General features: G+C 40.1%; 1 protein-coding gene across 1 annotated transcript; it reads right to left on the bottom strand.

The window, feature by feature from the left end:
- Positions 1-7,199: 7,199 nt before the first annotated feature.
- Positions 7,200-13,107, bottom strand: LOC117144091 (calcyphosin-like protein). The gene is made up of 5 exons (XM_033309106.1): positions 12,987-13,107; positions 9,966-10,114; positions 8,163-8,282; positions 7,900-7,957; positions 7,200-7,839 (listed from the first exon to the last, which is right to left on the bottom strand). The coding sequence occupies exons 2-5, from the start codon at positions 10,112-10,114 to the stop codon at positions 7,525-7,527; spliced, it is 642 nt and encodes a 213-aa protein (XP_033164997.1). The 5' UTR covers positions 12,987-13,107; the 3' UTR covers positions 7,200-7,524.
- Positions 13,108-14,189: the final 1,082 nt, after the last annotated feature.

The following is a 14,189-nucleotide window of genomic DNA, read 5'->3' as shown; positions in this document are numbered from 1 at the left end:
ATAATACGCTCGACTTGGCCGGGTGTCGTTGCTCGACGGCTAAAACTTTGCGGCCTCCATGCTTCCCCTCTTCAGCTTTCATTTACAAACCTACAGTGGCAGCCCCACCCCCTTCGATTTGCCGTGGACCGTGTTTAATTTTCCTAATGATATTATTGCAGTTGACCCTATTAGAATTTGACTGCGGCAAATGACTCAAAATGAATATTTAGTTTCAGGAGGAGTGCGAGTTTAAGCGCCTGCCTAATTGCCTGAAATGTGATATGGTTACTCAGCCGGAGAGGCTCGATCAATTAATTTCGTAGGCTAAGCCTTGAAGATATAGAAGGCTAAGCCTTCTGGTCGCGGTTAATTGACAGAGCGACATCTGAATTGGAAAAGAAAGCAGAGCCAAAGCCCCTAATGGCCATTTTCCTCTGGAAAATTCCCCACGCCCTGTCCCCATCAATTTTCACTCATTTACTTTGCGGCTGTCGCCAGTTCCATCAGCGCAAAATAGCGAAATGCTAAGTGGAAAGCCAAACGCAAAGTGCCGCAGCGCACTCGAAAATGATGGTAAACAAATAAAAAGTAAATAAATTCAGCAGCATGATACCCTGGAATAATTATAAATTAATTAAAGGTCTACAATATCCTTGAAGTTAAAATTAATGAAATAAATCTAAGCGAATGTATTCAAGTTAAATTACTGAATCTATGCATTTTAATAAAATTAATAATAATAAGAGGAGCAATCAAAATACTATTTTTTTGTATCCTTTCTGACATGTTAAATTCAATTAAATATACCTCATTTTCCCAGCAGTTGGAAGGGCGACAGGAAAGTGTTTACTTGCAGGAAAATGTACTAAATGGAAATTGTTTTCTGCGGCTGCCTTGGCCATCGGCAACATAATTTCATTCCTCTTGCCACAGTCGCTCAAACGACAAACACTTGAGAACAATAGTTGCCAGGGGAGCAGATAAGCAGGATAAGAGGTGCGGTCGAATACGGCTCCAACTGCAACCACAACAATAATGACTTTATGAAAAAATGATTATCCTGCCGTGCTGTCTGCAGTGCCAGCTCAACGTTCCACGGTTTCAGTCCTCGGTCTGGTCTTTGGTCTTCTGTCTCAGCGATGCTAAGCAGCCGGGTCTGGCCAACTCTATTAAAGGGAGATAAATGAATTTGGCTAGAGATGGCCAAGAAGATAGGTTAAACAGACAGGTAAAAGCATCCGAAGACGGAATAAACTTGTTATTAATATTCTGGGGATAACCTCAGGTAAAACCAACTGAAATATGGTAAACAAACTGCGGCTTAACATTTAATAAGATTATTCTATCCATCATAGCACTGTATTTAAAAACTATATTAATTTATTAGGTAAATTCATTGAGAGACCATCATTTTCTACCATCACTAGCCATCTTTCGATTGGTTTTGCTTTGCGGCAAATAAGCAGAAAATCGTTTGCCAAAAATGTTGTCAACCACGGAAATGGAAATGACCAGGCCCAGACTCGAGACTAGAGACTCCTGGTGCAAAATCATGTTAGCACCCAAATGGGTCTCTAGCCCAGACGGTGGCATCATGCCGCCTGATCCCCCCAAAATCGCCCGCCTTTATCCGAGAAAATTCTGCTGTTTACGCAAGATGACAAAAGAGCCCAGCGATGAGGTGAAGGAGGAGTAGATGCAGCAGCTGGGGGGTAAATAGGTTTGCTCTATAAGTTCACCGTTTAGATATATGGTAATGGCCTCCGTGGACATAGAAAACCGTTTTCACTGCGTAACTTGGCCAGCCACTTTTCCAGCGATATCTTTGGGTTGTCATCAAAAAGCCAGCGACTGCCAGACAAGGTTCTAGAAACTCGGGAGTCGGAGTTTGGGTAGCTCGGATTTTGGTTTTCAGCCAAATTACTCGAAACCGTTTGAGATCGGGAGAACGGAAGGGGTAGGTGAAACTGATTTGGAATTGAAATGAATGAAACTAAGAATTTTAACTTTTGCATCGCTAGCAAAATTCAAATGAATGCCAAAAGAGGATACTCAAAAACCAATCGCATCTACGATTCCCATCCAATTCGGTTTATTCATGTTTTATTACAGCATCGGAAAGAGTTATAGAAACAGTTATTTCGTCCACAATATAGTTCTAGTTTTAAGATATACAGAAGTTTGCATAACTAAACTATAGCTGCGTGTATATCGGCTATATGTATGTTGACAATCTTAGACTACAGCTTTATATTATATTTATTTTGTTGTATTATGCTTCTAAACTATTCCCTAGTAAAGCCTTTATTAATAACTGTTGGCCGACCAGTTTCCTAATGAAGTACTGAGCTCCATGGAAATAATTCCTTATTAAAAGTTTAATGCACTTTTCCATATTGTGCTCGACAAAGGGATTTCCAGATTTTCCCTTTTTACTTCTAAACCAATTCAGCAAAGTGGGCATTTTAATCTGTGTCTCTGCGAAAGCCGGGCAAATTTATGGCCGAGGAGTTGGAGGGAAGAATCCAAGTGGACAATGCATTTGACCCACTCAAAGGGTGGTAAATAAAATAAATAAACTGCAATTGCAGGGCAAAGAGTTTTTAGCCAGCAGAAAATCAGAAGCGCTTCCACAAAATGGGCAAAAATATAATTTCAAAATGGGATGGCATCGAATAAACGAAGCGATGACTTACATAAACATTTGGACAAGCTAACAGCAGAGCAGAGTAAACAAAAATGACACAACACATAAAAATGCTCACCCATACACGCAGAGAAAAGTGGGGGGAGGTGGGTCAGCTGGCAACTTAAACGAGCATCCGAAAGGATTTTGTGTACAATTTCCGTTTTATGACTCTCCAGAGTGGCAATAAATCTCACACAAAACTATTTCCGTTGCATTCGAGCTGCTGCTTAGCCCTCTCACATGCAACCAAGGATCGGGCTCAAAAGGATGGAAGTTGCGGGGGATAAGGGATGGGCGGCAGAAAGGATAGTGCTGCACATTATCTTGTGCGCAAATCCGAAAAATCCGAATCCATTCGCTATAAATGGCGGTCGTCTGGCTGCGGCTTTCATTTTTGGCCCTTGTCCCCTGCCCCCTGCCAAATCCCACGGTCTCGGGTCATTGTCGGCCACCAAAACGGCTCAAGCCCCAGCTCATCCCCATCCAAATCCTCCTTTCAGCTGCTTATGACTCGTCTGGGTCGCGTGTTTTGTTTGGCCCATGGCACGTACTCGCAGGACTCCGCACACTGCTAGAAATGGAGGGGTTACCGAGCACTTTTCTTTTGTATATTCAGCTTAAAGTGAGTAAAATTATTATTTAGCAATATTTTGATGCGCGAAGGATATTGGTAGATATGCACTATAATATTTTAATTGTAACAAACTTTAACTTTTAGTGTATCAGTCGCACATACTTTTTAGCCAGCCAGCTTTTCCAACTATTTCCGCTGGTTGTCTTTGAGCTGAGTGCGCTTTTAGTGCGGCATCCGCTACGGCTACGCCCATCGAAAATTATGAAATACTTGCACCGAATCAAAGATATAATAATAATAAGCGATAAAAAAATAAAAAGAGATTTGCAAGTCAATTTGTCAAGCACTAAGAGAGATTTGCAGGCTGGTCCTTTGTCCTCGTCATTAGGGCCAAAGTCACGATTCGACTTTATTGAAAGCACTTTAATTTAATGTGCGTGGATTTTGCCTTTCCCATTGCACTCCCTTAGCTCCGTGATTCCCTTTTTTTAAGCATAATTTTGCATAATCCTTTGGCGTATGAAGTTTGCTTTTTCTGCCGTTGCTGTTGCTGTTTCTCTTCGTACTTTTTCCGGCTGCACCAAGGGGCGTATACGTAACATGTAATTTCATTGCATTTGCATGTTTTATAAGACACGGCGCACCATTCCGTTTTCTCTAACATAATCTATCCTGTTTTCCCGCACCCACTGAACGTAATATTTCTTTAAAGGGATTTTCGCTTTGCTTTCATTTTGCCGGCTCCGGCAAAGTTTTATTGACAGTAAACGTGGACGATCCGAAACTAAAAGTTTTTGCCTGCTCTGGGGATTTCTGTGCTGTGCGTTTTGTGGGCCACACACATGACCGAGAAGCTGAGATTCATAAAACAAAAGCGAGCAACGCTTCAAAAATCGAAAACATTTTGTTTGCAAGTGTTTAAAACCGAACTTTTACACGTGTCCAGCATGCGAGTTGCAAAATCGCATGTGAGTGTGTGTATTTGCCAGCAATAAAATGCCTCGCATTAGGACGTCTGAAAATACTTGAGAGCATTTCTCGCATTTGCTTATTGCTGGCCAAATATAACTTTATCCGAATTGGCTAAAAACTTTGCAACACGTGTTACGGCATGTGCCCCGAGCATCGAGTAAGCCATTTTTCGAGAGTATAGCATCTCTTAGATTGGGCCATAAGTGGCAGCAGTTTAGTCAAGTTGGATTTTGATATTAAACGAGTGGTATGTGCATATTTGTTGAATGCACTGAGAGAACAACATTACTGCAGTTCGAACCATTTTTGGAAAACAGTTCAGCAGGTTTAATGATTAACTATATTTCAAAATGCAGCATTTCCACCTCCACAAAACTTTTAAAAATATATTATTTATAATATATATATTTTCTTTAATATGTAATGTTTTCAAATCTCCATTAATTCCATGGGCACACAAAACTATCTGCAGTGCTTCCATCCTTTGTAAAAAATAACGAGGGCCTATCTATTCAGTTGAAAAATGGCAGGAAACATGTAATTGAAAACCACTAACGAGTTCAATCCCAGTCATCCGTAGCTGCCAAAACGTCTAAAACATCTAATTAGGCTACTCCATAAAATGCGGATGAGCAGGGAAATAGAGACCAAGATGGAAAGGCAGGTGACAGAAGAGACCAAAACTATGCTGGCAAATATGGGAGTTCATTAGACGACGTAAACAGACTTTTTGGCCAACGATTTCGTTTCACTGGCACTGCCGACAACGCTGCGTATACGTAATTTATGTTGCAGGTGCTTGCTTGCTCGGCTGCTAAACGAAATGCTAATGCGGTAAACTGATTGCAAAAAACATTTTAATTAGCACGAAAATCATTGTAACTCGTTAACGCCAGCTTCATTTTCCACCCTGCGATCCACCCAACGACATGTAGCCGAGGAAAAACAACTACATGAGCTGCCTGCAAAAAGGAGTTGAGCATGGCCAACTACGGGAAAGTAGAGATGCCTTAAAATATGGCTGAAATGAGTGCCTGGCACCTCGGCATTAATAGATAAGGAATATTTTAGTGGTACCATTATTTAAGTAAGAACAATATTAAAAACAAATATGTTGATAGGAATTCACCGGACTTTATTTTATGTATGCCACATAATTTCTTCTATTTTATTTTTACTCATAGTAGAATTATCTTTTTTTTAGCATTAAATTAAAGTTATAACCAGAACTTTCAAAAAAGCCATCCCTTTCGAAATTCCGACTCTCTACGAGCAAAAAGCTCTTTGCATTTTCCCACATTTTTCTGGAGAACCGGACTGGCCGCTGATGAAGAGATAATATTGTGATCACGTTCGGCAACCTGCTGAAATGCAAATACTTCCTTTTGCTCCTTGGCCGGTAGAACCGTGCATGTAATGCGAGTCGCGCTAATGAAACGTTCATTAATCATACGCCACTTGGCAGTGGCTGGGATTATTTTGGACGCGGGGGAAGGGTTCAAGTTAGTTAGCAAAACCGGCTATGTAGCCAGGTATGCGCCTTCAAATCTGACAATACCAAGTGCCAACTGCCAACACGAGGCACACACGGAGGCCAGAGGCCGACAGATCTGGAAGCAGGTAGCTGCACTACGAAAAATTTTAAATATATAACAAAGTATATCGCATTGCATAAAATATAAAATAAATAAATAAAAAAACCAAACAAGCTTTTATTTTGTATTTTTTGTATATTTTACTTAGGGTCTGTTTGGTATTCCCAAATTAATTTAAAACAAGAAGTGTTTACTCGAAAATTTCGCGTGTGTATCTGCGGGCATTAGTGTGAGTGTTCCAGGTAGTTAGTTAATTAATATTCCCGTTGCCGCACGTTTCATGTTTGCATTAATTTGGCAGGTAACTTGTCAACATTGTTGTTGTTGCCGCTGTTGGCCCTTTTGGCCTGATGAGGATGTCGGTGATGCTGGGCTTTGTCTAACAAGCTGCACACACAGATACCCCCCACTCACACGTCGATAGACAGGCACACAGATACACACACTCGCTGGCACCCACATCCACGGATAGGCATTCAAGGAGACACGCGCACACGCTTGCCGAGCTGCTAAATGTATGTTCTTGGCTTGTAATTAGCAAAGATCGAAGTGATTTAATTACTTGGGCAAACTTTTAACATTGTCTACATGGCATACAAAAACTTGGCTGCATAATCAGGCCTATACGTTTGCCGAGCTGTTATCAATATCACTGGATATTAAGCCTTGTTTACCCGGCTTATAATCAGATGTGGTATTCTTATCATCGATGCGAAATGAATGTAATTAGAGTTTGCCAATTGCCGTCGTCAGCGCTCTAATAAGCCTCTAATTAAGCACTTGAGCGGTCTCAGAAGTCGCACAAGTTTTTTCGTTGTGGTAAGAGTTCATCTCCATGATGGGTTTTCAAATGTATACATAAAAGTTTCAAGTAATTAATGTCATGATCTCTCTTATTCCAGATTTTGAAAAACTTATTTTTTTGTAAAGTTTGTTACTAAAGATGCCAAAATCCTAGCTATTACATCTAGGCAGATTCGAATAAAATTCGAATGAAGAATTCTTGTCAGCTTTGGCAACATTAGAACCGTATAAACCCAGTAACAGCCGCCCACCCATACAAACACGAGCTAATCAGGCTTATTTGTTCTGTTATTTGAGTTGGCTGGCCTGACTTTTTGCCAAACTGGCTTTTATTAAAAGCGACAAAAACACACAGCTAACGATTGCGCATACGCCGCGTATGCCGCCCGAGCACCAAAACCGTATTCTAAACCCAACTCTGTGCCCGTTCAGCGAGTGTTACGCCGTGCTTTGCGGCTTCGCATGTACAAGTAATCTAATTAGTTTTATGCTAATTAGCACGCGGCTTTAATTTAATAAATTATTATAGCGCATTATTTGGCCAAAACTACACGCGACTGGAGCGGCGAAGAGGGTTTGGGTATTGGAATGTTTACGGCTCGACTGATTTGCGTTGTCATTTAGCAAATCGGTGAATAAAGCCAAAGATTAGGTTAGTTAAAGCGGTTTAGAGCGCAAATCAACTATTACGAAGCGCCAATGCTGAATATTTTCGAAAATGTTTTCGTTTTCCTTTATTGACTTTCAAATGTTACAACAAGAATTAGATTTCAACATTACTAGTATATGTAATTAAAACAATTGGCTTGGCTTTTAGTTGTTATTACATGTGCGCAATTCAATCAACATATAAAGCTTAAGAGACGGCAAATGGACGTTAGATATTAAGTCTCTAAGAGGAACACAATCTAGAGTTTGTAGGCTTGTCTCATCATAAGATCAAAATAAGCATCGTTATCGATCGAGGCGCTGATCGTGGCATAGTAGTTGATAAATTCCTCCCTGGTCACGATGCCGTCCGGATTTGGAGCACCCACCTCGAAGTTTTTCAGGAACTGCGTGAATATCTGGGTTTCCGTCATCTCGCCACTTAAGTATTTCGGATGATCGCGCACCGAGTATACATTCTTCAAATCGGTGACAGTAATTTGGCCATCGCCATTGGCATCCATCTTGTCGAAGGCCTTTTCGATGATACTGATACGCGAATTATTCATAGGAGGCTAAAAACAAAGATATTCTAATTACAACATTATATTGCATTAAATATACATTTTACTTACACGCAGTTTTACCAGAAATTCTGTCATATTAATATTACCACTTCCATCTGTGTCGAAGCTAGGAAATAAATTTAAAATTGTATTTAATATCATATTTTATTTTATTTTTTTATTCATAGCTTCTTTATTATTTTTTTAGTTACTTATGATTCTTATTATGTTTATGTTTCAATAGTAATTTATGAACTTTTTTCGTTCAACTACTAATTGAACAAGAGTTCAAGTCTTCATTTCTCTTTTAAGTTGACAAGGCAATTACCAACCTGGAAAACATTTCATCGATTTCGGAATCAGTCAGGTCCAGACCGATATCCGTGACTCCTTTTTTGAACTCCTCGGGACTGAGAGATTTGCTGCCATCGTCGTCCATCACCCGGAATGATCTGGAAATATAAAAACGAAGTCAGAAACGAGAGCCGCACAAAAATAATTCGCAATATGAATGGCAAAATGAAAATATATTCCTATTATTGCCACGGGACAAAGCCAGCCGGATAAGAATATGCCATTGATAGATACTCAGAGGAGTGGGCGCCAGTGGGATCGGGAGTGGGAGCTCATTCAGCTATGCATTCGATGCATTGAATTTTCCGGCTGGCAAACAAACAAATTGCATAAATACAAATGAAAATGCGCGCTCACGAGGACGAGGCCAATAGGCACAGCCACCATCCGACCGACAAGCCAACAAACAAACAAATGCACATACCGTACATATGTTGCAGATGCGAGGATTTTGTACAAAATGTCTATATATTCAAAACGGGAAATTGTTAGCAGACAGCCGGGCGGGAAAAACAGGTGGGGACTGGAGGTTTTGGGCGGTGGGCGGTACAGGTGGACGCGGTTTAACTCTACTCTGCTCGCAGCTCAAATTGAAATAAAAACTAACAGTGGGCTGAGTCAAACACTGTGGGGATTGTGGAAGGAGGGCGTGGCAGTTCGCTATACTTGAAGAAAATTTAATTTCTATACGAATCAAAATATTTTTAAGAACTTTAGTGCTCTTATTTAAATTTCATTTTCAATGTGTAAAGGTCAGGCCGTAAATTATATTTCATTAATTTTGATTGTGCGCTTCCAGACTCTTGAATTTCTTTAAGTGCGGCTTTGCTCGACAGCAACTACAGAAATCCAATTATGTTTGTTTGCATTCAGTCAGCGATTTTTGCCACTCCCCCTTCGGCATCCTCCTCCACAGTCTTCCAGCGAGCTTCATAGTTATAGTTTTTTCTATTTTTCCCTTTTTTCCTGCCCGGCCTGCACACACTTGAAAGCGCTTTCGAGAATGTTAGTTCAACATGCACTCGAACTCTCGGCATGCTCGTATTTACATGCGCCTAGCTGAGCCCGAACTTAACATCATCATCAGGAGCAGCGGTAGCAGAAAAAGCCGGCAAAGTTTCAGTTTCATTTGCCATATTTCCTGCCCAGCTCCGACCATCTTCACCTGCCCTTTTTCTGGCTATATGTTCTCTATTCCGTCACTTGTGGGACCCTCGACGATTTCATCATTTTAATACTGCCCCTCGGGGATGCAACGCTACACAAGAGGCTCATCTGCATCTCAGGCGAATAATGGGGGAATTCGGCTCACATCTCTTGCACCTCTCCACATCTCGTATTTCGCATGTTGCCAAAAAAGTTGGATAAATCCTGCACACTTTAGGAATCCAAAAGTGGCGAATATCAATACTTTATAAATTGATACTCAACCAATTCTAGCATATAACAAAATTGTATCTAATAACAAAGGTGTTTCAATGAAATAAATAATACACACATATTACTCCCTTAGCGAGAAATAGTCATACTTTGTAATACTAATGACTTTCAAAGCTGATTAAATATTTGATCAATTTCATACAGTTTTAAAAGAAATAACGCTTCGTTTACCGAGAGTGTATGAGTGTATGAAGCCTGCTGTATCTGAAACACACACAACTGGAGCACCATTATGCAAACAGTCAGCCTCACCTAAGCCTAAGCTCCTGATTCTTTGCCAAGTTAGTTCATTGAAGTGGCGGCAATCGGTGGCAAGGGGTTAGTCCTTATAGCCAGCTTACCTGGACAGGCCCAAGATGCCGGTGGCACCGCGACTGAAGCACTGCAGGCGCAATTTGTAAATTGGATCCTTGTCCAACCCGTTGGCCAGCTCGCGTTTGGCCAGATTCTTCAGTTCGGCCTCCTTGCTGTAGGCGTTTTCGCGATGCATCTGCGAAAAATAAACACACACATTCAAATCAATCTATAGTGGTAACGAAGCGCAGCCTTTGAAGTTCTTTGAAGTTAAATCAAAAAGAGTGAGATAGATACAATTAAAATATGTAATTTTTTATTTATTTCCAATGTCTACTGACAGTAAATAATATTCTATTAAATCTTTTGGGATAAATTAAATCTTTATTTACAGCAGCCTAGTTCCAAGCACGCACAAAAATATATTTGTTTGCAAGAAGCAAAGCAATATTAAATGATTAAATACTGCCTGCGAGATTTTTATATTAGTAGGAATTACGTTATTCATTTCTTCTTTATACTTGTGTGTAGTTAATTAACATTTGAGATTCCTTTGTTGTGTCTAAGCTTCCTTATAAGCTGTCAATTGCCTGCGGGCGATTTACAGGAATTTGTTTGATATTTAATTTCTGTGTTTACGCCGCTACAATAATTGTCAGCTCGGCAAATATTTTTCTGGCCGGAAAATTGGATAGGCCATGGTTGCCAGGCTGCGACAGCTATAGCCCAGGGCTATTACACCCGGAATTGATTTACTTTGGCTCAAAGGCTCCTAATTACACCAGAAGGTGGTATGCCAAGTCGTCGTACGTTGTCTCTAAGAGACCGAAAGCCGCTTGTAATTTATCTAGATGATTTACATTTTAAATTAATTTGTCCAAATATAACTTGTCAGTCACTTATGGCGCACTCACTTCATGGTTCAATGGCATCGAAAGGCTTGCCAGCCATTCCGTATCTTAAATATAAATCGAAGTCAAACAAAACTTTGTAAAATTAAGACCAGTTTTCAGGCCAATGAAGGAATCACTTTAGGCAAATTTATGGTTACTTTTGCCACATTCAATGACTTATGCACTAAGAATTAAATGAGAAATTGCCATAGAGCATTTGTTTAAGTCCGGTACATGTGTTTCATGAATTTAGTATTGATGTTCTAAATTTCAAGTTTGCTGTTTGCAATATACAGAAGTTTCTCCCAGTGTAGATAGATAGCAGAGGGTGGGTCTCGGCTCCCACCGGCTGGCACTTGGCTCAATGAACCGTGCAGACTCGAGGTCCAACTAGTTTGATTAGCACTCAATTTGGTGGGCGAGGGTAAGTCACTCACCTCAATATTTTACGCGTCAATTCGCAATAATAATAGTTCCATCAACAAATGTATATACTACGACTGTACGCGCGACGAAGACAGGGTCATTGGATTGTAAATACACGGGAATTTAAGTAGATTTGATTGGCTTATTAAAGGAAAAGGTTTCTTTTAGCCAGGACATGGTTAAAATAATTATTATTCATTATTGATTTGATGTTGACTCATTGATCAGTTGAGTTTTTGCTAGAAGTGAGGTAAACAGACCCTGAAGAGCCAAATATTTGCCTTCCAAATCAATAACATTGATTTCGTGATTCAGAAGGTAACAAAATTACGGAATTTCTGTGAAACCTTGAAACCCTTACTGGGAAAAAGACTGACGAGGCCGGGAAATGACATCGATTGATGTGATTTGAATGGCTGTCATGCCAGTCTGAGTAAACAACCATGCAAGCTTTTATACCAACTTTTTATATTTATGTAGTATAATTATACAGCCACTGTGAGAGCCATTCCCGATGACCCCGTTAGATAGTCAGTTAGACAGTCACGACAAATGCGGCGTGAGTAATGAACAGGGTCCTAATTAGCAGCCCCAGGTGGCCCTTTAGTGTCCTTAGATGGCACACGCCATTCGGTCACAGGTCACTGAAAGAAATTTGGATACCAATATGCAGCAATGAACTGAAAATAAATAGCAACTAATCCTAGATAAGAATTAAAATGTATTTGATACCATATTTAAACAATGACAGAATGTAACATAACTTTCAACTGTCCTGAACTTAATAGTAGATATTGAAATCAACACAAATTCACCACCAACGATTTACGATGATCTTAGTCATAGCAAGTTTAAGTAATACATAATTTAATCTCAAGAAGATACTTTAAAATTTATAATACTGAAGTATAGCAGATCAATTGTTAAGGATTGTAAAACTGTAAAGCTTTCTTAAAGGGTGCTGCCGGTCTTGGCAACAAATGTTGCCGGGCAACAATGCACCTTCAATGGCAAACTGCAGCATCCTTGCCGGAAGTCAAGGTCGTCCGTAGTATCGATTTCGCCGAGCTCTCTCTCCCTAATATAATATAGCGCATACTCCACGTATGCAAAAAGTGAAATGCCATCTAACGAGGAGAAAAAAGAAATGGAAAGCGAAAAGGAAGAGATGCTAACGAACTGCGATAGAACATGAAAAATAAATTATGGCTTTATTGAGGGTAAGGGTAAACAAAAAGACGATTTAACACGTCAGCAGGGCTCTCAGTGCGACGGGGATAATGGCGACACACACTGGATACAGGATATGGAATACAGGAGACTCGCAGGACAACGCCAGAAAACCTACGGCAAATAAAGCAAATAGGTCACGTTCAAAGACAACATCGATTAACCATAAATTGCGAGTTAAGCAAAAGGAAGCAAGGACAACGTTAAAAGCCATCAGGAAGAGCCAGGACCTGAGGCTGAGTTTAAGAATGATTTGTGCGTGTCTTTATGACACGAAACGCCAGATTCTGAAACTGTTGCGTATCTCCGGAATATAGAGATGCGATGACATGCCTCCCGTTTCGCTAACAAGCAAAGTATCGGCTACTGACAACGCCAGCTGTCGCTCCAAAAAAAAATATAAAAGATATATATGAAGGAAAAAGAATAGCTAGCATAGCAAAAGGAGCGACATGTGCATGGGAAAACTTTCACCATAATTAACAGACATGTCGATTATTTCTTTGCCACACTTTTTACCTTTCCCGGCAGCTGCTGACACTCAGTGTCTATTATTATTTTATTCCAGTTTCAACAGTTTCAACTTTTCACAATACACAATGTCGCAGCAATACGGAGTTTTCCACGCACGTGTCGCGTGTGCGGAGCGTTCGCAACGAATGAGGAAAAGCCACCACCACCGGGGCAACCACTCACCCGTTGCAACTGTGGATAGTTTCCGAACCCACACCCATATACCATCGCCATAAGCGGCGTCCTTACCCAACCAACAAAAAGCACAGAAAGAAAGGCGAAGTGTTTTCATTTTTATCTAATCAAGCTATTGCGATATCTGCTTGATTTATGATACCTGCAAAATCGGACAAATATACTCCCAATATTGCATGAAACCAATCAAATAATTAATTAAATGAATTTTAAGGCAAACTCCATATTATAATAGGTAGTCTTTACAGTACTTACTTTGGTTGTATACTGTGTGTTTAGCCTTGGTCGGTGCTTAAAATTTTAATAAGAAACACGCTGGCAAATAATTCCATAATCCAAGTTTATGGTTATGTTCTCAGTGCACTGTAAAAAAAGCTTAGCAACAGCCTTGTTTTGCTGCCAATCGTCAACGGGATGCATAGATACATTTTTACGCGAGCTTTTGTGGCATGTCGCACTTTGTTTAGGTACATTTTTTCCGTTCCCCCGTTCCGATTGTTATTGGGGTGATCACCTTTTTTCTTGGGGGAATGGGGGTGTTCGGTATCATATTTTTATGACGCGACACGGCATTATCATTACCGCTTTTTGTGGCGCTGAAGTGCATAAAATTTATGTGCGCATATCATGCCACCGTTATGCCAAATTGATGTGCACTTTATGAGTTGTACTTTTCATTCGTTGAATACTCTTCGGAAGTTTTCAGTACTTTAGTGGAATTAAATGCTGTTACATTTTGATCAAGTGCTTTGATATGTTCATTTGAGTCGTGTGAATCTAATTTTCATTAATGCAAAGGTAACATTTGGAAAAGTTGCAAACATTGGGAAAGTGTGTTTAGTCCATCGGATTCTTGGCATAGTTCGATTTTATGCTTAACAATGTCACGGTTGTTATGTTTTCATGTGATTATCAATAAATATTGCGACTGAGCACTTAATTTCGAAGTAGTTCGGCGGGCAGAAGGATGAGTACATTTATTTCTGAATCGAAAACTTGTAAGCTAATTTTTGT

The sequence above is a fragment of the Drosophila mauritiana genome, chromosome 3R, assembly GCF_004382145.1.
Source record: "Drosophila mauritiana strain mau12 chromosome 3R, ASM438214v1, whole genome shotgun sequence".
NCBI classification, from domain to species: domain Eukaryota; kingdom Metazoa; phylum Arthropoda; class Insecta; order Diptera; family Drosophilidae; genus Drosophila; species Drosophila mauritiana.
The sequence above is the reverse complement of the archived record's forward strand: the minus strand, read 5'-3'. Positions and strand labels throughout refer to the sequence as shown.

Coding starts and splice junctions, on each gene's coding strand:
- LOC117144091 (XM_033309106.1), bottom strand. CDS start 10,114: ATGCATCGCGAAAACGCCTACAGCAAGGAGGCCGAACTGAAGAATCTG. Junction 8,283..9,965: donor GGCATCTTGGGCCTGTCCAG/GTAAGCTGGCTA, acceptor TTATATTTCCAG/ATCATTCCGGGTGATGGACG. Junction 7,958..8,162: donor ATCGATGAAATGTTTTCCAG/GTTGGTAATTGC, acceptor TTTATTTCCTAG/CTTCGACACAGATGGAAGTG.